Source organism: Callionymus lyra, chromosome 13, assembly GCF_982586985.1.
Source record: "Callionymus lyra chromosome 13, fCalLyr1.hap1.1, whole genome shotgun sequence".
In the NCBI taxonomy this organism is placed as follows: Eukaryota; Metazoa; Chordata; class Actinopteri; order Syngnathiformes; family Callionymidae; genus Callionymus; species Callionymus lyra.
In genome coordinates, this window is record NC_141830.1 from 1,904,074 (window position 1) to 1,922,764 (window position 18,691).

Genomic DNA, 18,691 nt, shown 5'->3' on the forward strand with positions numbered 1-18,691 from the left:
TTAACTCTTTCACCTTAAAAAACACTTTTGACTCTTTCACCTTAAAAAACACTTTTGACTCTTTCACCTTAAAAACACTTTTAACTCTTTCACCTTAAAACACTTTTAACTCTTTCACCTTAAAACACTTTTAACTCTTTCACCTTAAAAACACTTTTGACTCTTTCACCTTAAAAACACTTTTGACTCTTTCACCTTAAAAACACTTTTAACTCTTTCACCTTAAAACAATTTTGACTCTTTCACCTTAAAAACACTTTTCCGTATCACCAGCTCTGGCCAGTTTGGAAGCCTCTCGCCTGAAAACCAAGGCCGTGGAGGATCTGGAGGCTCGCCTGGTCACGCTGAAGGAAGGCATCGTGGACATGCCTTCCACCAGGGCGGCGGTAGAGCGAGCACAGGTGATGCTTGTGTGATGAACGTCAGGAAACCCTCGTTTACTGGAGCGTTCATGGTGCATCTTCTCCGTCAGGCTCTGTGTCTGGAGATCGAGCAGACCCAGCAGGCGTCGGACTCCGAGGAACTCAAGCGATGGAGTCAACTCTCCAGCAGCGCCAGGGAGGAGCTCAGTACGCTGCAGTGCATTCTGGGAAGCATGAAGGACAACCAGGTGGGGTTTGTTGGTGAAGAAGAAGAAGAAGAAGAAGGTTTGCTTCATTTCCTGCTGGTCGTTGAGTTGAACTCCTGCACAGGTGTGTTTGGTGGAAGCGGAACGTTGGCTTGATGGCGTCGAGGACTTGTTGTCACGGAAGGAAAAAGGAAAAGGAAGTGAAGAAGGTGTTGAGGACGAGCTGAAGAAGTGCCAGGTAGACATTTGACCTCATGTTCTTCTGTCCTTCTGTCCTTCTGTCCTTCTGTCCCTCAACACTCTTGACTGTTGACCTCTAACTTTATACTCATTTAAACTTAGAACAAACATTTACTACTGGAGCTTATGTTGCATTTAAAGTTGAACTTATGTGATGAACCGTGTGTGTTAAAGTGTGTGTGTGTTGTTGTGATGTGTGACTCTATTGTATCATCAGTGTGTGTGTTGTTGTGATGCGTGACTCTATTGTATCATCAGTGTGTGTGTGTTGTTGTGATGTGTGACTCTATTGTATCATCAGTGTGTGTGTGTTGTTGTGATGTGTGACTCTATTGTATCATCAGTGTGTGTGTGTTGTTGTGATGTGTGAATCTATTGTATCATCAGTGTGTGTGTGATGTGTGACTCTATTGTATCATCAGTGTGTGTGTGTTGTTGTGATGTGTGACTCTATTGTATCATCAGTGTGTGTGTGTTGTTGTGATGTGTGAATATATTGTATCATCAGTGTGTGTGTGTTGTTGTGATGTGTGACTCTATTGTATCATCAGTGTGTGTGTGTTGTTGTGATGTGTGACTCTATTGTATCATCAGTGTGTGTGTGTTGTTGTGATGTGTGACTCTATTGTATCATCAGTGTGTGTGTTGTTGTGATGTGTGACTCTATTGTATCATCACTGTGTGTGTGTGTTGTTGTGATGTGTGACTCTATTGTATCATCACTGTGTGTGTGTGTGTGTGTTGTTGTGATGTGTGACTCTATTGTATCATCACTGTGTGTGTTTTGTTGTGATGTGTGACTCTATTGTATCATCAGTGTGTGTGTGTTGTTGTGATGCGTGACTCTATTGTATCATCAGTGTGTGTTGTTGTGATGTGTGACTCTATTTTGTCATCAGTGTGTGTGTTGTTGTGATGTGTGACTCTATTGTATCATCAGTGTGTGTGTGTTTTTGTGATGTGTGACTCTATTGTATCATCAGTGTGTGTGTTGTTGTGATGTGTGACTCTATTGTATCATCAGTGTGTGTGTGTTGTTGTGATGTGTGACTCTATTGTATCATCAGTGTGTGTGTGTTGTGATGTGTGACTCTATTGTATCATCAGTGTGTGTGTGTTGTTGTGATGTGTGACTCTATTGTATCATCAGTGTGTGTGTGTTGTTGTGATGTGTGACTCTATTGTATCATCAGTGTGTGTGTGTTGTGATGTGTGACTCTATTGTATCATCAGTGTGTGTGTGTTGTTGTGATGTGTGACTCTATTGTATCATCAGTGTGTGTGTGTTGTTGTGATGTGTGACTCTATTGTATCATCAGTGTGTGTGTGTTGTTGTGATGCGTGACTCTATTGTATCATCAGTGTGTGTGTGTTGTTGTGATGCGTGACTCTATTGTATCATCAGTGTGTGTGTGTTGTTGTGACGTGTGACTCTATTGTATCATCAGTGTGTGTGTGTTGTTGTGATGTGTGACTCTATTGTATCATCAGTGTGTGTGTGTTGTTGTGATGTGTGACTCTATTGTATCATCAGTGTGTGTGTGTTGTTGTGATGCGTGACTCTATTGTATCATCAGTGTGTGTTGTTGTGATGTGTGACTCTATTTTATCATCAGTGTGTGTGTGTTGTTGTGATGTGTGACTCTATTGTATCATCAGTGTGTGTGTTGTTGTGATGTGTGACTCTATTGTATCATCAGTGTGTGTGTTGTTGTGATGTGTGACTCTATTGTATCATCAGTGTGTGTGTGTTGTTGTGATGTGTGACTCTATTGTATCATCAGTGTGTGTGTTGTTGTGATGTGTGACTCTATTGTATAATCAGTGTGTGTGTTGTTGTGATGTGTGACTCTATTGTATCATCAGTGTGTGTGTGTTGTGATGTGTGACTCTATTGTATCATCAGTGTGTGTGTGTTGTGATGTGTGACTCTATTGTATCATCAGTGTGTGTGTTGTTGTTATGTGTAACTCTATTGTATCATCAGTGTGTGTGTTGTTGTGATGTGTGACTCTATTGTATCATCAGTGTGTGTGTGTTGTTGTGATGTGTGACTCTATTGTATCATCAGTGTGTGTGTTGTTGTGATGTGTGACTCTATTGTATCATCAGTGTGTGTCTGTGTTGTTGTGATGTGTGACTCTATTGTATCAACAGTGTGTGTGTTGTTGTGATGTGTGACTCTATTGTATCATCAGAGTGTGTTATTGTGATGTGTGACTCTATTGTATCAACAGTGTGTGTGTTGTTGTGATGTGTGACTCTATTGTATCATCAGTGTGTGTGTTGTTGTGATGTGTGACTCTATTGTATCATCAGTGTGTGTGTGTTGTTGTGATGTGTGACTCTATTGTATCATCAGTGTGTGTGTGTTGTTGTGATGTGTGACTCTATTGTATCATCAATGTGTGTGTGTGTTGTTGTGATGTGTGACTCTATTGTATCATCAGTGTGTGTGTTGTTGTGATGTGTGACTCTATTGTATCATCAGTGTGTGTGTTGTTGTGATGTGTGACTCTATTGTATCATCAGTGTGTGTGTTGTTGTGATGTGTCAAACTATTGTATCATCAGTGTGTGTGTGTTGTTGTGATGTGTGACTCTATTGTATCATCAGTGTGTGTGTGTGTTGTTGTAATGTGTGACTCTATTGTATCATCAGTGTGTGTGTTGTTGTGATGTGTGACTCTATTGTATCATCAGTGTGTGTTGTTGTGATGTGTGACTCTATTGTATCATCAGTGTGCGTGTGTTGTTGTGATGTGTGACTCTATTGTATCATCAGTGTGTGTGTGTTGTTGTGATGTGGGACTCTATTGTATCATCAGTGTGTGTTGTTGTGATGTGTGACTCTATTGTATCATCAGTGTGCGTGTGTTGTTGTGATGTGTGACTCTATTGTATCATCACTGTGCGTGTGTTGTTGTGATGTGTGACTCTATTGTATCATCAGTGTGTGTGTGTTGTTGTGATGTGTAACTCTATTGTATCATCAGTGTGTGTGTGTGTGTTGTTGTGATGTGTGACTATATTGTATCATCAGTGTGTGTGTGTGTGTTGTTGTGATGTGTGACTCTATTGTATCATCAGTGTGTGTGTTGTTGTGATGTGTAACTCTATTGTATCATCAGTGTGTGTGTGTTGTTGTGATGTGTGACTCTATTGTATCATCAGTGTGTGTGTGTTGTTGTGATGTGTGACTCTATTGTATCATCAGTGTGTGTGTTGTTGTGATGTGTGACTCTATTGTATCATCAGTGTGTGTTGTTGTGATATGTGACTCTATTGTATCATCAGTGTTTGTGTTGTTGTGATGTGTGACTCTATTGTATCATCAGTGTGTGTTGTTGTGATGTGTGACTCTATTGTATCGTCAGTGTGTGTGTGTTGTGATGTGTGACTCTATTTTATCATCAGTGTGTGTTGTTGTGATGTGTGACTCTATTGTATCATCAGTGTGTGTGTGTTGTTGTGATGTGTGACTCTATTGTATCATCAGTGTGTGTGTTGTTGTGATGTGTGACTCTATTGTATCATCAGTGTGTGTGTGTTGTTGTGATGTGTGACTCTATTGTATCATCAGTGTGTGTTGTTGTGATATGTGACTCTATTGTATCATCAGTGTTTGTGTTGTTGTGATGTGTGACTCTATTGTATCATCAGTGTGTGTTGTTGTGATATGTGACTCTATTGTATCATCAGTGTTTGTGTTGTTGTGATGTGTGACTCTATTGTATCATCAGTGTGTGTTGTTGTGATGTGTGACTCTATTGTATCGTCAGTGTGTGTGTGTTGTGATGTGTGACTCTATTGTATCATCAGTGTGTGTGTGTTGTTGTGATGTGTGACTCTATTGTATCATCAGTGTGTGTGTTGTTGTGATGTGTGACTCTATTGTATCATCAGTGTGTGTGTGTTGTTGTGATGTGTGACTCTATTGTATCATCAGTGTGTGTGTTGTTGTGATGTGTGACTCTATTGTATCATCAGTGTGTGTGTGTTGTTGTGATGTGTGACTCTATTGTATCATCAGTGTGTGTTGTTGTGATGTGTGACTCTATTGTATCATCAGTGTGTGTGTTGTTGTGATGTGTGACTCTATTGTATCATCAGTGTGTGTGTGTTGTTGTGATGTGTGACTCTATTGTATCATCAGTGTGTGTGTTGTTGTGATGTGTGACTCTATTGTATCATCAGTGTGCGTGTGTTGTTGTGATGTGTGACTCTATTGTATCATCAGTGTGTGTGTGTTGTTGTGATGTGTGACTCTATTGTATCATCAGTGTGTGTTGTTGTGATGTGTGACTCTATTGTATCATCAGTGTGTGTTTTGTTGTGATGTGTGACTATATTGTATCATCAGTGTGCGTGTGTTGTTGTGATGTGTGACTCTATTGTATCATCAGTGTGTGTGTGTTGTTGTGATGTGTAACTATATTGTATCATCAGTGTGTGTGTGTGTGTGTTGTTGTGATGTGTGGCTATATTGTATCATCAGTGTGTGTGTGTGTTGTTGTGATGTGTGACTCTATTGTATCCTCAGTGTGTATGTGTGTTGTTGTGATGTGTGACTCTATTGTATCATCAGAGTGTGTGTGTTGTTGTGATGTGTGACTCTATTGTATCATCAGTGTGCGTGTGTTGTTGTGATGTGTGACTCTATTGTATCATCAGTGTGTGTGTGTTGTTGTGATGTGTGACTCTATTGTATCATCAGTGTGTGTGTGTGTTGTTGTGATGTGTGACTATATTGTATCATCAGTGTGTGTGTGTGTGTTGTTGTGATGTGTGACTCTATTGTATCATCAGTGTGTGTTGTTGTGATGTGTGACTCTATTGTATCATCAGTGTGTGTGTGTGTTGTTGTGATGTGTGGCTATATTGTATCATCAGTGTGTGTGTGTGTTGTTGTGATGTGTGACTCTATTGTATCATCAGTGTGTGTGTGTTGTTGTGATGTGTGACTCTATTGTATCATCAGTGTGTGTTGTTGTGATGTGTGACTCTATTGTATCATCAGTGTGTGTGTTGTGTGACTCTATTGTATCATCAGTGTGTGTGTGTTGTTGTGATGTGTGACTCTATTGTATCATCAGTGTGTGTGTGTTGTTGTGATGTGTGACTCTATTGTATCATCAGTGTGTGTGTGTTGTTGTGATGTGTGACTATATTGTATCATCAGTGTGTGTGTTGTTGTGATGTGTGACTCTATTGTATCATCAGTGTGTGTGTGTTGTTGTGATGTGTGACTCTATTGTATCATCAGTGTGTATGTGTTGTTGTGATGTGTGACTCTATTGTATCATCAGTGTGTGTGTGTGTGTTGTTGTGATGTGTGACTCTATTGTATCATCAGTGTGTGTGTGTTGTTGTGATGTGTGACTCTATTGTATCATCAGTGTGTGTGTGTTGTTGTGATGTGTGACTCTATTGTATCATCAGTGTGTGTGTGTTGTTGTGATGTGTGACTCTATTGTATCATCAGTGTGTGTGTTGTTGCGATGTGTGACTCTATTGTATCACCAGTGTGTGTGTTGTTGTGATGTGTGACTCTATTGTATCATCAGTGTGTGTGTTGTTGTGATGTGTGACTCTATTGTATCATCAGTGTGTGTGTGTTGTTGTGATGTGTGACTCTATTGTATCATCAGTGTCTGTGTGTTGTTGTGATGTGTGACTCTATTGTATCATCAGTGTGTGTGTGTTGTTGTGATGTGTGAATCTATTGTATCATCAGTGTGTGTGTTGTTGTGATGTGTGACTCTATTGTATCATCAGTGTGTGTGTTGTTGTGATGTGTGACTCTATTGTATCATCAGTGTGTGTGTTGTTGTGATGTGTGACTCTATTGTATCATCAGTGTGTGTTGTTGTGATGTGTGACTCTATTGTATCATCAGTGTGTGTTGTTGTGATGTGTGACTCTATTGTATCATCAGTGTGTGTGTTGTTGTGATGTGTGACTCTATTGTATCATCAAGTGTGTGTGTTGTTGTGATGTGTGACTCTATTGTATCATCAGTGTGTGTGTTGTTGTGATGTGTGACTCTATTGTATCATCAGTGTGTGTGTGTTGTTGTGATGTGTGACTCTATTGTATCATCAGTGTGTGTGTTGTTGTGATGTGTGACTCTATTGTATCATCAGTGTGTGTGTTGTTGTGATGTGTGACTCTATTGTATCATCAGTGTGTGTGTGTGTTGTTGTGATGTGTGACTCTATTGTATCATCAGTGTGTGTGTGTTGTTGTGATGTGTGACTCTATTGTATCATCAGTGTGTGTGTGTTGTTGTGATGTGTGACTCTATTGTATCATCAGTGTGTGTGTGTTGTTGTGATGTGTGACTCTATTGTATCATCAGTGTGTGTGTGTTGTTGTGATGTGTGACTCTATTGTATCATCAGTGTGTGTGTTGTTGTGATGTGTGACTCTATTGTATCATCAGTGTGTGTGTGTTGTTGTGATGTGTGACTCTATTGTATCATCAGTGTGTGTGTGATGTGTGACTCTATTGTATCATCAGTGTGTGTGTGTGTTGTTGTGATGTGTGACTCTATTGTATCATCAGTGTGTGTGTGATGTGTGACTCTATTGTATCATCAGTGTGTGTGTGTGTTGTTGTGATGTGTGACTCTATTGTATCATCAGTGTGTGTGTGTTGTTGTGATGTGTGACTCTATTGTATCATCAGTGTGTGTGTGATGTGTGACTTTATTGTATCATCAGTGTGTGTGTTGTTGTGATGTGTGACTCTATTGTATCATCAGTGTGTGTGTGTTGTTGTGATGTGTGACTCTATTGTATCATCAGTGTGTGTGTGTTGTTGTGATGTGTGACTCTATTGTATCATCAGTGTGTGTGTGTTGTTGTGATGTGTGACTCTATTGTATCATCAGTGTGTGTGTTGTTGTGACGTGTGACTCCATTGTATCATCAGTGTGTGTGTTGTTGTGATGTGTGACTCTATTGTATCATCAGTGTGTGTGTTGTTGTGATGTGTGACTCTATTGTATCATCAGTGTGTGTGTGTTGTTGTGATGTGTGACTCTATTGTATCATCAGTGTGTGTGTTATTGTGATGTGTGACTATATTGTATCATCAGTGTGTGTGTGTTGTTGTGATGTGTGACTCTATTGTATCATCAGTGTGTGTGTTGTTGTGATGTGTGACTCTATTGTATCATCAGTGTGTGTGTTGTTGTGATGTGTGACTCTATTGTATCATCAGTGTGTGTGTTGTTGTGATGTGTGACTATATTGTATCATCAGTGTGTGTGTTGTTGTGATGTGTGACTCTATTGTATCATCAGTGTGTGTGTGTTGTTGTGATGTGTGACTCTATTGTATCATCAGTGTGTGTGTGATGTGTGACTCTATTGTATCATCAGTGTGTGTGTGTGTTGTTGTGATGTGTGACTCTATTGTATCATCAGTGTGTGTGTGTTGTTGTGATGTGTGACTCTATTGTATCATCAGTGTGTGTGTGATGTGTGACTTTATTGTATCATCAGTGTGTGTGTTGTTGTGATGTGTGACTTTATTGTATCATCAGTGTGTGTGTGTTGTTGTGATGTGTGACTATATTGTATCATCAGTGTGTGTGTGTTGTTGTGATATGTGACTCTATTGTATCATCAGTGTGTGTGTGTTGTTGTGATGTGTGACTCTTTTGTATCATCACTGTGTGTGTTGTTGTGACGTGTGACTCCATTGTATCATCAGTGTGTGTGTTGTTGTGATGTGTGACTCTATTGTATCATCAGTGTGTGTGTTGTTGTGATGTGTGACTCTATTGTATCATCAGTGTGTGTGTGTTGTTGTGATGTGTGACTATATTGTATCATCAGTGTGTGTGTGTTGTTGTGATGTGTGACTCTATTGTATCATCAGTGTGTGTGTTGTTGTGATGTGTGACTCTATTGTATCATCAGTGTGTGTGTTGTTGTGATGTGTGACTCTATTGTATCATCAGTGTGTGTGTTGTTGTGATGTGTGACTCTATTGTATCATCAGTGTGTGTGTTGTTGTGATGTGTGACTCTATTGTATCATCAGTGTGTGTGTGTTGTTGTGATGTGTGACTCTATTGTATCATCAGTGTGTGTGTGTTGTTGTGATGTGTGACTCTATTGTATCATCAGTGTGTGTGTTGTTGTGATGTGTGACTATATTGTATCATCAGTGTGTGTTGTTGTGATGTGTGACTCTATTGTATCATCAGTGTGCGTGTGTTGTGATGTGTGACTCTATTGTATCATCAGTGTGTGTGTGTTGTTGTGATGTGTGACTCTATTGTATCATCAGTGTGTGTGTGTTGTTGTGATGTGTGACTCTATTGTATCATCAGTGTGTGTGTTGTTGTGATGTGTGACTCTATTGTATCATCAGTGTGTGTGTGTTGTTGTGATGTGTGACTCTATTGTATCATCAGTGTGTGTGTGTTGTTGTGATGTGTGACTCTATTGTATCATCAGTGTGTGTGTGTTGTTGTGATGTGTGACTCTATTGTATCATCAGTGTGTGTGTTGTTGTGATGTGTGACTCTATTGTATCATCAGTGTGTGTTGTTGTGATGTGTGACTCTATTGTATCATCAGTGTGTGTGTGTTGTTGTGATGTGTGACTCTATTGTATCATCAGTGTGTGTGTTGTTGTGATGTGTGACTCTATTGTATCATCAGTGTGTGTGTTGTTGTGATGTGTGACTCTATTGTATCATCAGTGTGTGTGTGTTGTTGTGATGTGTGACTCTATTGTATCATCAGTGTGTGTTTGTACAAAACTCTCTTTTCATTGAAACATTGACATTAGAAAATGATCTTAAGCTCCGCCCACTGAAAACCCTTTTCTGGATTCTGATTGGTCAAGCATGGAGGTTTGTCACCGCTGACTTGTTACCAGTGAGTTTACAGAAGATCAAAATGAGGAGATGATACAGATTTAGGTTCAAGGTCAAGACCAGGGTCATGAGACAGGAGTTGAACGTTATTATTGGTCAACAAATAAATAACGTTCATCAGGATCAGCTTCAAACCAACACTCGTGTCTCTAGTTGACCATCTTCTGGCCACCAGGTGTACGTGGATCAGATGGAGTCGGTGGAAGGTTCACTGAAGCAGATGAAGGAGAACATGAGAGCAGTCCAAGCGGCTCAGGTCCCAGGCCTGGTCCAGTGGGAGCAGGAGAAGCTGGTGGAGAGCCAGAGCAGATGGGACCTGCTCAGCAAACAGGTGAGAGTCAGACCTTCTGTGACGATGAAGTCCATGAAGATGCTACCTCCGTCAAGGTCACAGGCCAAAGACGACGGTTCTGACTTGTTCCTCTGGCTCAGATCTCCAGTCACCAGAAGCGTCTGGCGGAGAACCAGGAGCGACAGGTGAACCTGAGGAAGGACCTGACGGAGATGCAGGAGTGGATGGCTCAGGTGGACGAGGAGTTCCTCATGAGGGACTTCGAGTACAAGAGTCCAGAGGAGCTGGAGGCCTCGCTGGAGGAGATGAAGGTGAGTTGAGAAAAGATTTGTGCTCGTCCTTCAGGGGTTCGTGTACTTTGAGTTGACGTCATCTTCATCATCATCTTCATCATCATCTTCATCTTCATCTTCATTATCTTCATCTTCATCTTTATCTTCAACACCTACATCATCATCTTCATCTTCATCTTCTTCATCTTCATTATCTTCATCTTTATCTTTATCTTCAACACCTACATCATCATCTTCATCTTCTTCATCTTCTTCATCTTTATATTTATCTTTATATTTATATTTATATTTATCTTCTTCATCGTCATCATCTTCATCTTCTTCATCATCATCTTCATCTCCATCTTTATCTTTATCTTTATCTTCTTCATCATCATCTTCATCTCCATCACCATCATCTTCATCATCATCTTCATCATCTTCATCATCTTCACCTTTATCTTTATCTTTATATTTATCTTTATCTTCTTCATCTTCTTCATCATCATCTTCATCTCCATCTTTATCTTTATATTTATCTTTATCTTCTTCATCATCATCTTCATCTTCTTCATCATCATCTTCATCTCCATCACCATCATCTTCATATTCATCTTCATCATCTTCATCTTCACCTTTATCTTTATCTTTATCTTCTTCATCATCATCATCTTCATCTTCTTCATCATCATCTTCATCTCCATCACCATCATCTTCATCTTCTTCTTCATCATTTTCTTCATCATCTACATCTTCATCTTCTTTAACTACATCTTCATCTTCATCGTCATCATCATGTTCTTTATCATCTTCATCTACATCCTCATCTTCATAATCTTCATCATCATCATCTTTATCTTCTTCATCTTCATCATCTTTATCTTTATCATCTTCATCTTCATCATCATCTTCTTTATCATCTTCATCTACATCTTCATCTTCATCTTCATCATCATCATCTTCTTTATCATCTTCATCTACATCATCTTTATCTTTATCATCTTCATCATCATCATCATCTTCTTTATCTTCATCATCTACATCTTCATCTTCTTCAACTACATCTTTATCTTCATCATCATCATCATCATCATCTTCTTTATCATCTTCATCTACATCTTCATCTTCATCATCATCATCATCATCATCTTCTTTATCATCTTCATCTACATCACCTTTATCTTTATCATCTTCATCTTCATCATCTTCTTCATCATCTACATCTTCATCTTCTTCAACTACATCTTCATCTTCATCATCTACATCTTCATCTTCTTCAACTACATCTTTATCTTCATCATCATCATCATCTTCTTTATCATCTTCATCTACATCTTCATCTTCAACATCATCATCATCATCATCTTCTTTATCATCTTCATCTACATCATCTTTATCTTTATCATCTTCATCTTCATCATCATCTTCTTCATCATCTACATCTTCATCTTCTTCAACTACATCTTCATCTTCATCATCATCATCATCATCTTCATCTACATCTACATCTACATCTACATCTACATCATCATCATCTTCATCATCATCTTCATCTTTATCATCATCTTCATCTTCTCTTCTCGACCAGAGAGCACGAGATGAAGTGCTACAGAAGGAGGTGAAGGTAAAGATCCTGAAGGACAACATCAACGTGTTGGTGTCCAAAACGGCGCCCCCTGATGGAGGCGGCAGTCAGAGCTTGACCTCTGAACTTGAGGGCGTTCTCGCCAACTACCACAAACTCTGCGACCGCTTCAAGAGCAAGTGCCACACTCTGGAGGTACATCTTCATCTCCAGCTCAAAGCATCACTTGAATGAATGACCTTGACCCAGAGTTGACTTTAAGCTGACACCTGTCAATCAAACTCCATGATATGTTCTCTGGTGCAGGAGGTCTGGTCGTGTTGGATGGAGCTTCTTCAGTACCTGGACGTGGAGCAGGTCTGGCTCAACACCGTGGAGGAGAAGCTTCAAGCCACGGAGAACTTGCCCGAGAGCACTGAGGCCGTCAACGAAGCCCTGGAGGTAGAACATCACTTTTAACTCTTTCACCTTAAAAACACTTTTAACTCTTTCACCTTAAAAACACTTTTGACTCTTTCACCTTAAAATCACTTTTAACTCTTTCACCTTAAAAACACTTTTAACTCTTTCACCTTAAAAACACTTTTAACTCTTTCACCTTAAAAACACTTTTAACTCTTTCACCTTAAAAAACACTTTTAACTCTTTCACCTTAAAAACACTTTTAACTCTTTCACCTTAAAAACACTTTTGACTCTTTCACCTTAAAAACACTTTTGACTCTTTCACCTTAAAATCACTTTTAACTCTTTCACCTTAAAAACACTTTTAACTCTTTCACCTTAAAAACACTTTTAACTCTTTCACCTTAAAAACACTTTTAACTCTTTCACCTTAAAAACACTTTTGACTCTTTCACCTTAAAAAACACTTTTGACTCTTTCACCTTAAAAACACTTTTAACTCTTTCACCTTAAAAACACTTTTGACTCTTTCACCTTAAAAACACTTTTAACTCTTTCACCTTAAAAACACTTTTAACTCTTTCACCTTAAAAACACTTTAGACTCTTTCACCTTAAAAACACTTTTGACTCTTTCACCTTAAAAACACTTTTGACTCTTTCACCTTAAAAACACTTTAGACTCTTTCACCTTAAAAACACTTTTAACTCTTTCACCTTAAAAAACACTTTTAACTCTTTCACCTTAAAAACACTTTTGACTCTTTCACCTTAAAAACACTTTTGACTCTTTCACCTTAAAAACAATTTTAACTCTTTCACCTTAAAAACACTTTTGACTCTTTCACCTTAAAAACACTTTTAACTCTTTCACCTTAAAAACACGTTTAACTCTTTCACCTTAAAAACACTTTTAACTCTTTCACCTTAAAAACACTTTTGACTCTTTCACCTTAAAAACACTTTTAACTCTTTCACCTTAAAAACACTTTTGACTCTTTCACCTTAAAAAACACTTTTAACTCTTTCACCTTAAAAACACTTTTGACTCTTTCACCTTAAAAACACTTTTAACTCTTTCACCTTAAAAACACTTTTGACTCTTTCACCTTAAAAACACTTTTAACTCTTTCACCTTAAAAACACTTTTAACTCTTTCACCTTAAAAACACTTTTAACTCTTTCACCTTAAAAACACTTTTAACTCTTTCACCTTAAAAACACTTTTAACTCTTTCACCTTAAAAAACACTTTTAACTCTTTCACCTTAAAAACACTTTTAACTCTTTCACCTTAAAAACACTTTTAACTCTTTCACCTTAAAAACGCTTTTGACTCTTTCACCTTAAAAACACTTTTGACTCTTTCACCTTAAAAACACTTTTGACTCTTTCACCTTAAAAACACTTTTAACTCTTTCACCTTAAAAACACTTTTGACTCTTTCAACTTAAAAACACTTTTAACTCTTTCACCTTAAAAACACTTTTTAACTCTTTCACCTTAAAAACACTTTTAACTCTTTCACCTTAAAAACACTTTTAACTCTTTCACCTTAAAAACACTTTTAACTCTTTCACCTTAAAAACACTTTTGACTCTTTCACCTTAAAAACACTTTTGACTCTTTCACCTTAAAAACACTTTTGACTCTTTCACCTTAAAAACACTTTTGACTCTTTCACCTTAAAAACACTTTTGACTCTTTCACCTTAAAAACACTTTTGACTCTTTCACCTTAAAAACACTTTTGACTCTTTCACCTTAAAAACACTTTTGACTCTTTCACCTTAAAAACACTTTTGACTCTTTCACCTTAAAAACACTTTTGACTCTTTCACCTTAAAAACACTTTTAACTCTTTCACCTTAAAAACACTTTTAACTCTTTCACCTTAAAAACACTTTTGACTCTTTCACCTTAAAAACACTTTTGACTCTTTTACCTTAAAAACACTTTTGACTCTTTCACCTTAAAAACACTTTTGACTCTTTCACCTTAAAAACACTTTTAACTCTTTCACCTTAAAAACACTTTTAACTCTTTCACCTTAAAAACACTTTTGACTCTTTCACCTTAAAAACACTTTTGACTCTTTCACCTTAAAAACACTTTTGACTCTTTTACCTTAAAAACACTTTTGACTCTTTCACCTTAAAAACACTTTTAACTCTTTCACCTTAAAAACGCTTTTGACTCTTTCACCTTAAAAACACTTTTGACTCTTTCACCTTAAAAACACTTTTGACTCTTTCACCTTAAAAACACTTTTAACTCTTTCACCTTAAAAACACTTTTGACTCTTTCACCTTAAAAACACTTTTGACTCTTTCACCTTAAAAACACTTTTGACTCTTTCACCTTAAAAACACTTTTGACTCTTTCACCTTAAAAACACTTTTGACTCTTTCACCTTAAAAACACTTTTGACTCTTTCACCTTAAAAACACTTTTGACTCTTTCACCTTAAAAACACTTTTGACTCTTTCACCTTAAAAACACTTTTAACTCTTTCACCTTAAAAACACTTTTAACTCTTTCACCTTAAAAACACTTTTGACTCTTTCACCTTAAAAACACTTTTGACTCTTTTACCTTAAAAACACTTTTGACTCTTTCACCTTAAAAACACTTTTAACTCTTTCACCTTAAAAGCGCTTTTGACTCTTTCACCTTAAAAACACTTTTAACTCTTTCACCTTAAAAACACTTTTGACTCTTTCACCTTAAAAACACTTTTGACTCTTTCACTTTAAAAACACTTTTGACTCTTTTACCTTAAAAACACTTTTGACTCTTTCACCTTAAAAACACTTTTAACTCTTTCACCTTAAAAACGCTTTTGACTCTTTCACCTTAAAAACACTTTTGACTCTTTCACCTTAAAAACACTTTTGACTCTTTCACCTTAAAAACACTTTTAACTCTTTCACCTTAAAAACACTTTTGACTCTTTCACCTTAAAAACACTTTTGACTCTTTCACCTTAAAAACACTTTTGACTCTTTCACCTTAAAAACACTTTTGACTCTTTCACCTTAAAAACACTTTTGACTCTTTCACCTTAAAAACACTTTTGACTCTTTCACCTTAAAAACACTTTTAACTCTTTCACCTTAAAAACACTTTTAACTCTTTCACCTTAAAAACACTTTTGACTCTTTCACCTTAAAAACACTTTTGACTCTTTTACCTTAAAAACACTTTTGACTCTTTCACCTTAAAAACACTTTTAACTCTTTCACCTTAAAAGCGCTTTTGACTCTTTCACCTTAAAAACACTTTTGACTCTTTCACCTTAAAAACACTTTTAACTCTTTCACCTTAAAAACACTTTTGACTCTTTCACCTTAAAAACACTTTTGACTCTTTCACCTTAAAAACACTTTTAACTCTTTCACCTTAAAAACACTTTTAACTCTTTCACCTTAAAAACACTTTTGACTCTTTCACCTTAAAAACACTTTTGACTCTTTCACCTTAAAAACACTTAACTCTTTCACCTTAAAAACACTTAACTCTTTCACCTTAAAATCACTTTTGACTCTTTCACCTTAAAAACACTTTTAACTCTTTCACCTTAAAAACACTTTTAACTCTTTCACCTTAAAAACACTTTTGACTCTTTCACCTTAAAAACACTTAACTCTTTCACCTTAAAAACACTTAACTCTTTCACCTTAAAATCACTTTTGACTCTTTCACCTTAAAAACACTTTTGACTCTTTCACCTTAAAAACACTTTCAACTCTTTCACCTTAAAAACACTTTTAACTCTTTCACCTTAAAAACACTTTTGACTCTTTCACCTTAAAAACACTTTTGACTCTTTCACCTTAAAAACACTTTTAACTCTTTCACCTTAAAAACACTTTTGACTCTTTCACCTTAAAAACACTTTTGACTCTTTCACCTTAAAAACACTTTTAACTCTTTCACCTTAAAAACACTTTTAACTCTTTCACCTTAAAAACACTTTTGACTCTTTCACCTTAAAAACACTTTTGACTCTTTCACCTTAAAAACACTTAACTCTTTCACCTTAAAAACACTTAACTCTTTCACCTTAAAATCACTTTTGACTCTTTCACCTTAAAAACACTTTTAACTCTTTCACCTTAAAAACACTTTTGACTCTTTCACCTTAAAAACAATTTTGACTCTTTCACCTTAAAAACACTTTTAACTCTTTCACCTTAAAAACACTTTTAACTCTTTCACCTTAAAAACACTTTTAACTCTTTCACCTTAAAAACACTTTTGACTCTTTCACCTTAAAAACACTTTTAACTCTTTCACCTTAAAAACACTTTTAACTCTTTCACCTTAAAAACACTTTTGACTCTTTCACCTTAAAAAACACTTTTAACTCTTTCACCTTAAAAACACGTTTGACTCTTTCACCTTAAAAACACTTTTAACTCTTTCACCTTAAAAACACTTTTGACTCTTTCACCTTAAAAACACTTTTGACTCTTTCACCTTAAAAAACACTTTTAACTCTTTCACCTTAAAAACACTTTTGACTCTTTCACCTTAAAAACACTTTTGACTCTTTCACCTTAAAAACACTTTTGACTCTTTCACCTTAAAAACACTTTTAACTCTTTCACCTTAAAAACACTTTTAACTCTTTCACCTTAAAAACACTTTTAACTCTTTCACCTTAAAAACACTTTTGACTCTTTCACCTTAAAAACACTTTTAACTCTTTCACCTTAAAAACACTTTTGACTCTTTCACCTTAAAAACACTTTTGACTCTTTCACCTTAAAAACACTTTTAACTCTTTCACCTTAAAAACACTTTTGACTCTTTCACCTTAAAAACACTTTTAACTATTTCACCTTAAAAACACTTTTAACTCTTTCCCCTTAAAAACACTTTTGACTCTGTAGATCCCACTGGTGTCCAAACAATCCACTCATGTCTCTGCTCACTTCCTGGTTATGGAATGATCGTCGCGCTTCTGTCGCCATGACAACAGGAACAATGGCGTTCATATAACGTAGCCTCGGTTTCGACGAAGACGTTCGAATGCATCTCGTTAACTTTGAGACTCCCTGTGGTCCAGGCCCTGGAGCTGGTGCTCCGTCACCCCGCGGACAACAGGACTCAGATCAAGGAGCTCGGACAGACCCTGGTCGACGGAGGCATCCTGGACGAGCTCATCGGCGAGAAGCTGGAGGCCTTCACCTCGCACCACGATCGACTCCACCAGCAGGTCAGAGACTCAACGAGACACCCTTTTGAAAATGATGTTTTCATTCGTAACCTTGAGATGTTCTATTATGGGATGTGGGTCCAAGTGTTGAGCTATTGAAGCAGTGATGATCCTGGCGACAGAACTAGGTCTGGATTAAGAGAACCTGGTTTCTTGAAGCTGCATTTCCTTCTCGTCAGAACATCATCGATAATAACTTGCGTCCACTGTGATGGTTTGAATCAGGAGCTTCATCATCTGGAGAAAATGAAAGTCAATCAAAGCAGAAGTTTTGCAGGAAGAGTCGTCGTAAAAAATACAGAAGATGAAGGAGGTGAAGAAGAGAGTGCAGGCAGTGGTGGGAGGGTTGAAGGTTGAAGGTCCTTTGACCTGGAAGTGTCCATAAGAGAGACGGAGTTAAGGAGGACAGACCAGGAGTGATGGTTTCAAGAACATGCTCCTCTGCTGGACCAGGAGTGATGGTTCAAGAACATGCTCCTCTGCTGGACCAGGAGTGATGGTTCAAGAACATGCTCCTCTGCTGGACCAGGAGTGATGGTTCAAGAACATGCTCCTCTGCTGGACCAGGAGTGATGGTTCAAGAACATGCTCCTCTGCTGGCCCAGGAGTGATGGTTCAAGAACATGCTCCTCTGCTGGACCAGGAGTGATGGTTCAAGAACATGCTCCTCTGCTGGACCAGGAGTGATGGTTCAAGAACATGCTCCTCTGCTTGACCAGGAGTGATGGTTCAAGAACATGCTCCTCTGCTGGACCATGAGTGATGGTTCAAGAACATGCTCCTCTGCTGGCCCATGAGTGATGGTTCAAGAACATGCTCCTCTGCTTGACCAGGAGTGATGGTTCAAGAACATGCTCCTCTGCTGGCCCAGGAGTGATGGTTCAAGAACATGCTCTTCTGCTGGACCAGGAGTGATGGTTCAAGAACACGCTCCTCTGCTGGACCAGGAGTGATGGTTCAAGAACATGCTCCTCTGCTGGCGTGAGACGTTCACGTCTCAAACGTGTCTCCAGGCGGTGAACCGGCAGATGGCGCTGGAGCAGCACCTGCAGACGCTGAGGGAGAACGAGCAGAATCTTCAGACCCTGCAGGAGGCCCTGACGCAGCTGGACCACACCCTGGCGTCCTACCTGACCGACCGCGTCGACGCCTTCCAGCTGCCGCAGGAGGCGCAGGTACGCACGCTGTCGCCGCCGCCCTCGGCGAAGACTC

At 38.1% G+C, this 18,691-nt stretch overlaps 1 protein-coding gene across 5 annotated transcripts in view; it reads left to right on the forward strand.

The window, feature by feature from the left end:
• utrn (utrophin) overlaps positions 1 to 18,691 on the forward strand; it is a 262,181-nt gene that overhangs the window by 63,970 nt on the left and 179,520 nt on the right. For all 5 annotated transcript variants that reach the window (XM_087805312.1, XM_087805309.1, XM_087805311.1 and 2 more), the window contains 9 exons: positions 274 to 401; positions 473 to 610; positions 693 to 806; positions 9,881 to 10,036; positions 10,138 to 10,308; positions 11,858 to 12,049; positions 12,161 to 12,295; positions 17,330 to 17,479; positions 18,493 to 18,654. In XM_087805312.1, the coding sequence (XP_087661438.1) occupies positions 274 to 401; positions 473 to 610; positions 693 to 806; positions 9,881 to 10,036; positions 10,138 to 10,308; positions 11,858 to 12,049; positions 12,161 to 12,295; positions 17,330 to 17,479; positions 18,493 to 18,654 (1,346 nt within the window). The remainder of the gene's footprint in view (positions 1 to 273; positions 402 to 472; positions 611 to 692; positions 807 to 9,880; positions 10,037 to 10,137; positions 10,309 to 11,857; positions 12,050 to 12,160; positions 12,296 to 17,329; positions 17,480 to 18,492; positions 18,655 to 18,691) is intronic.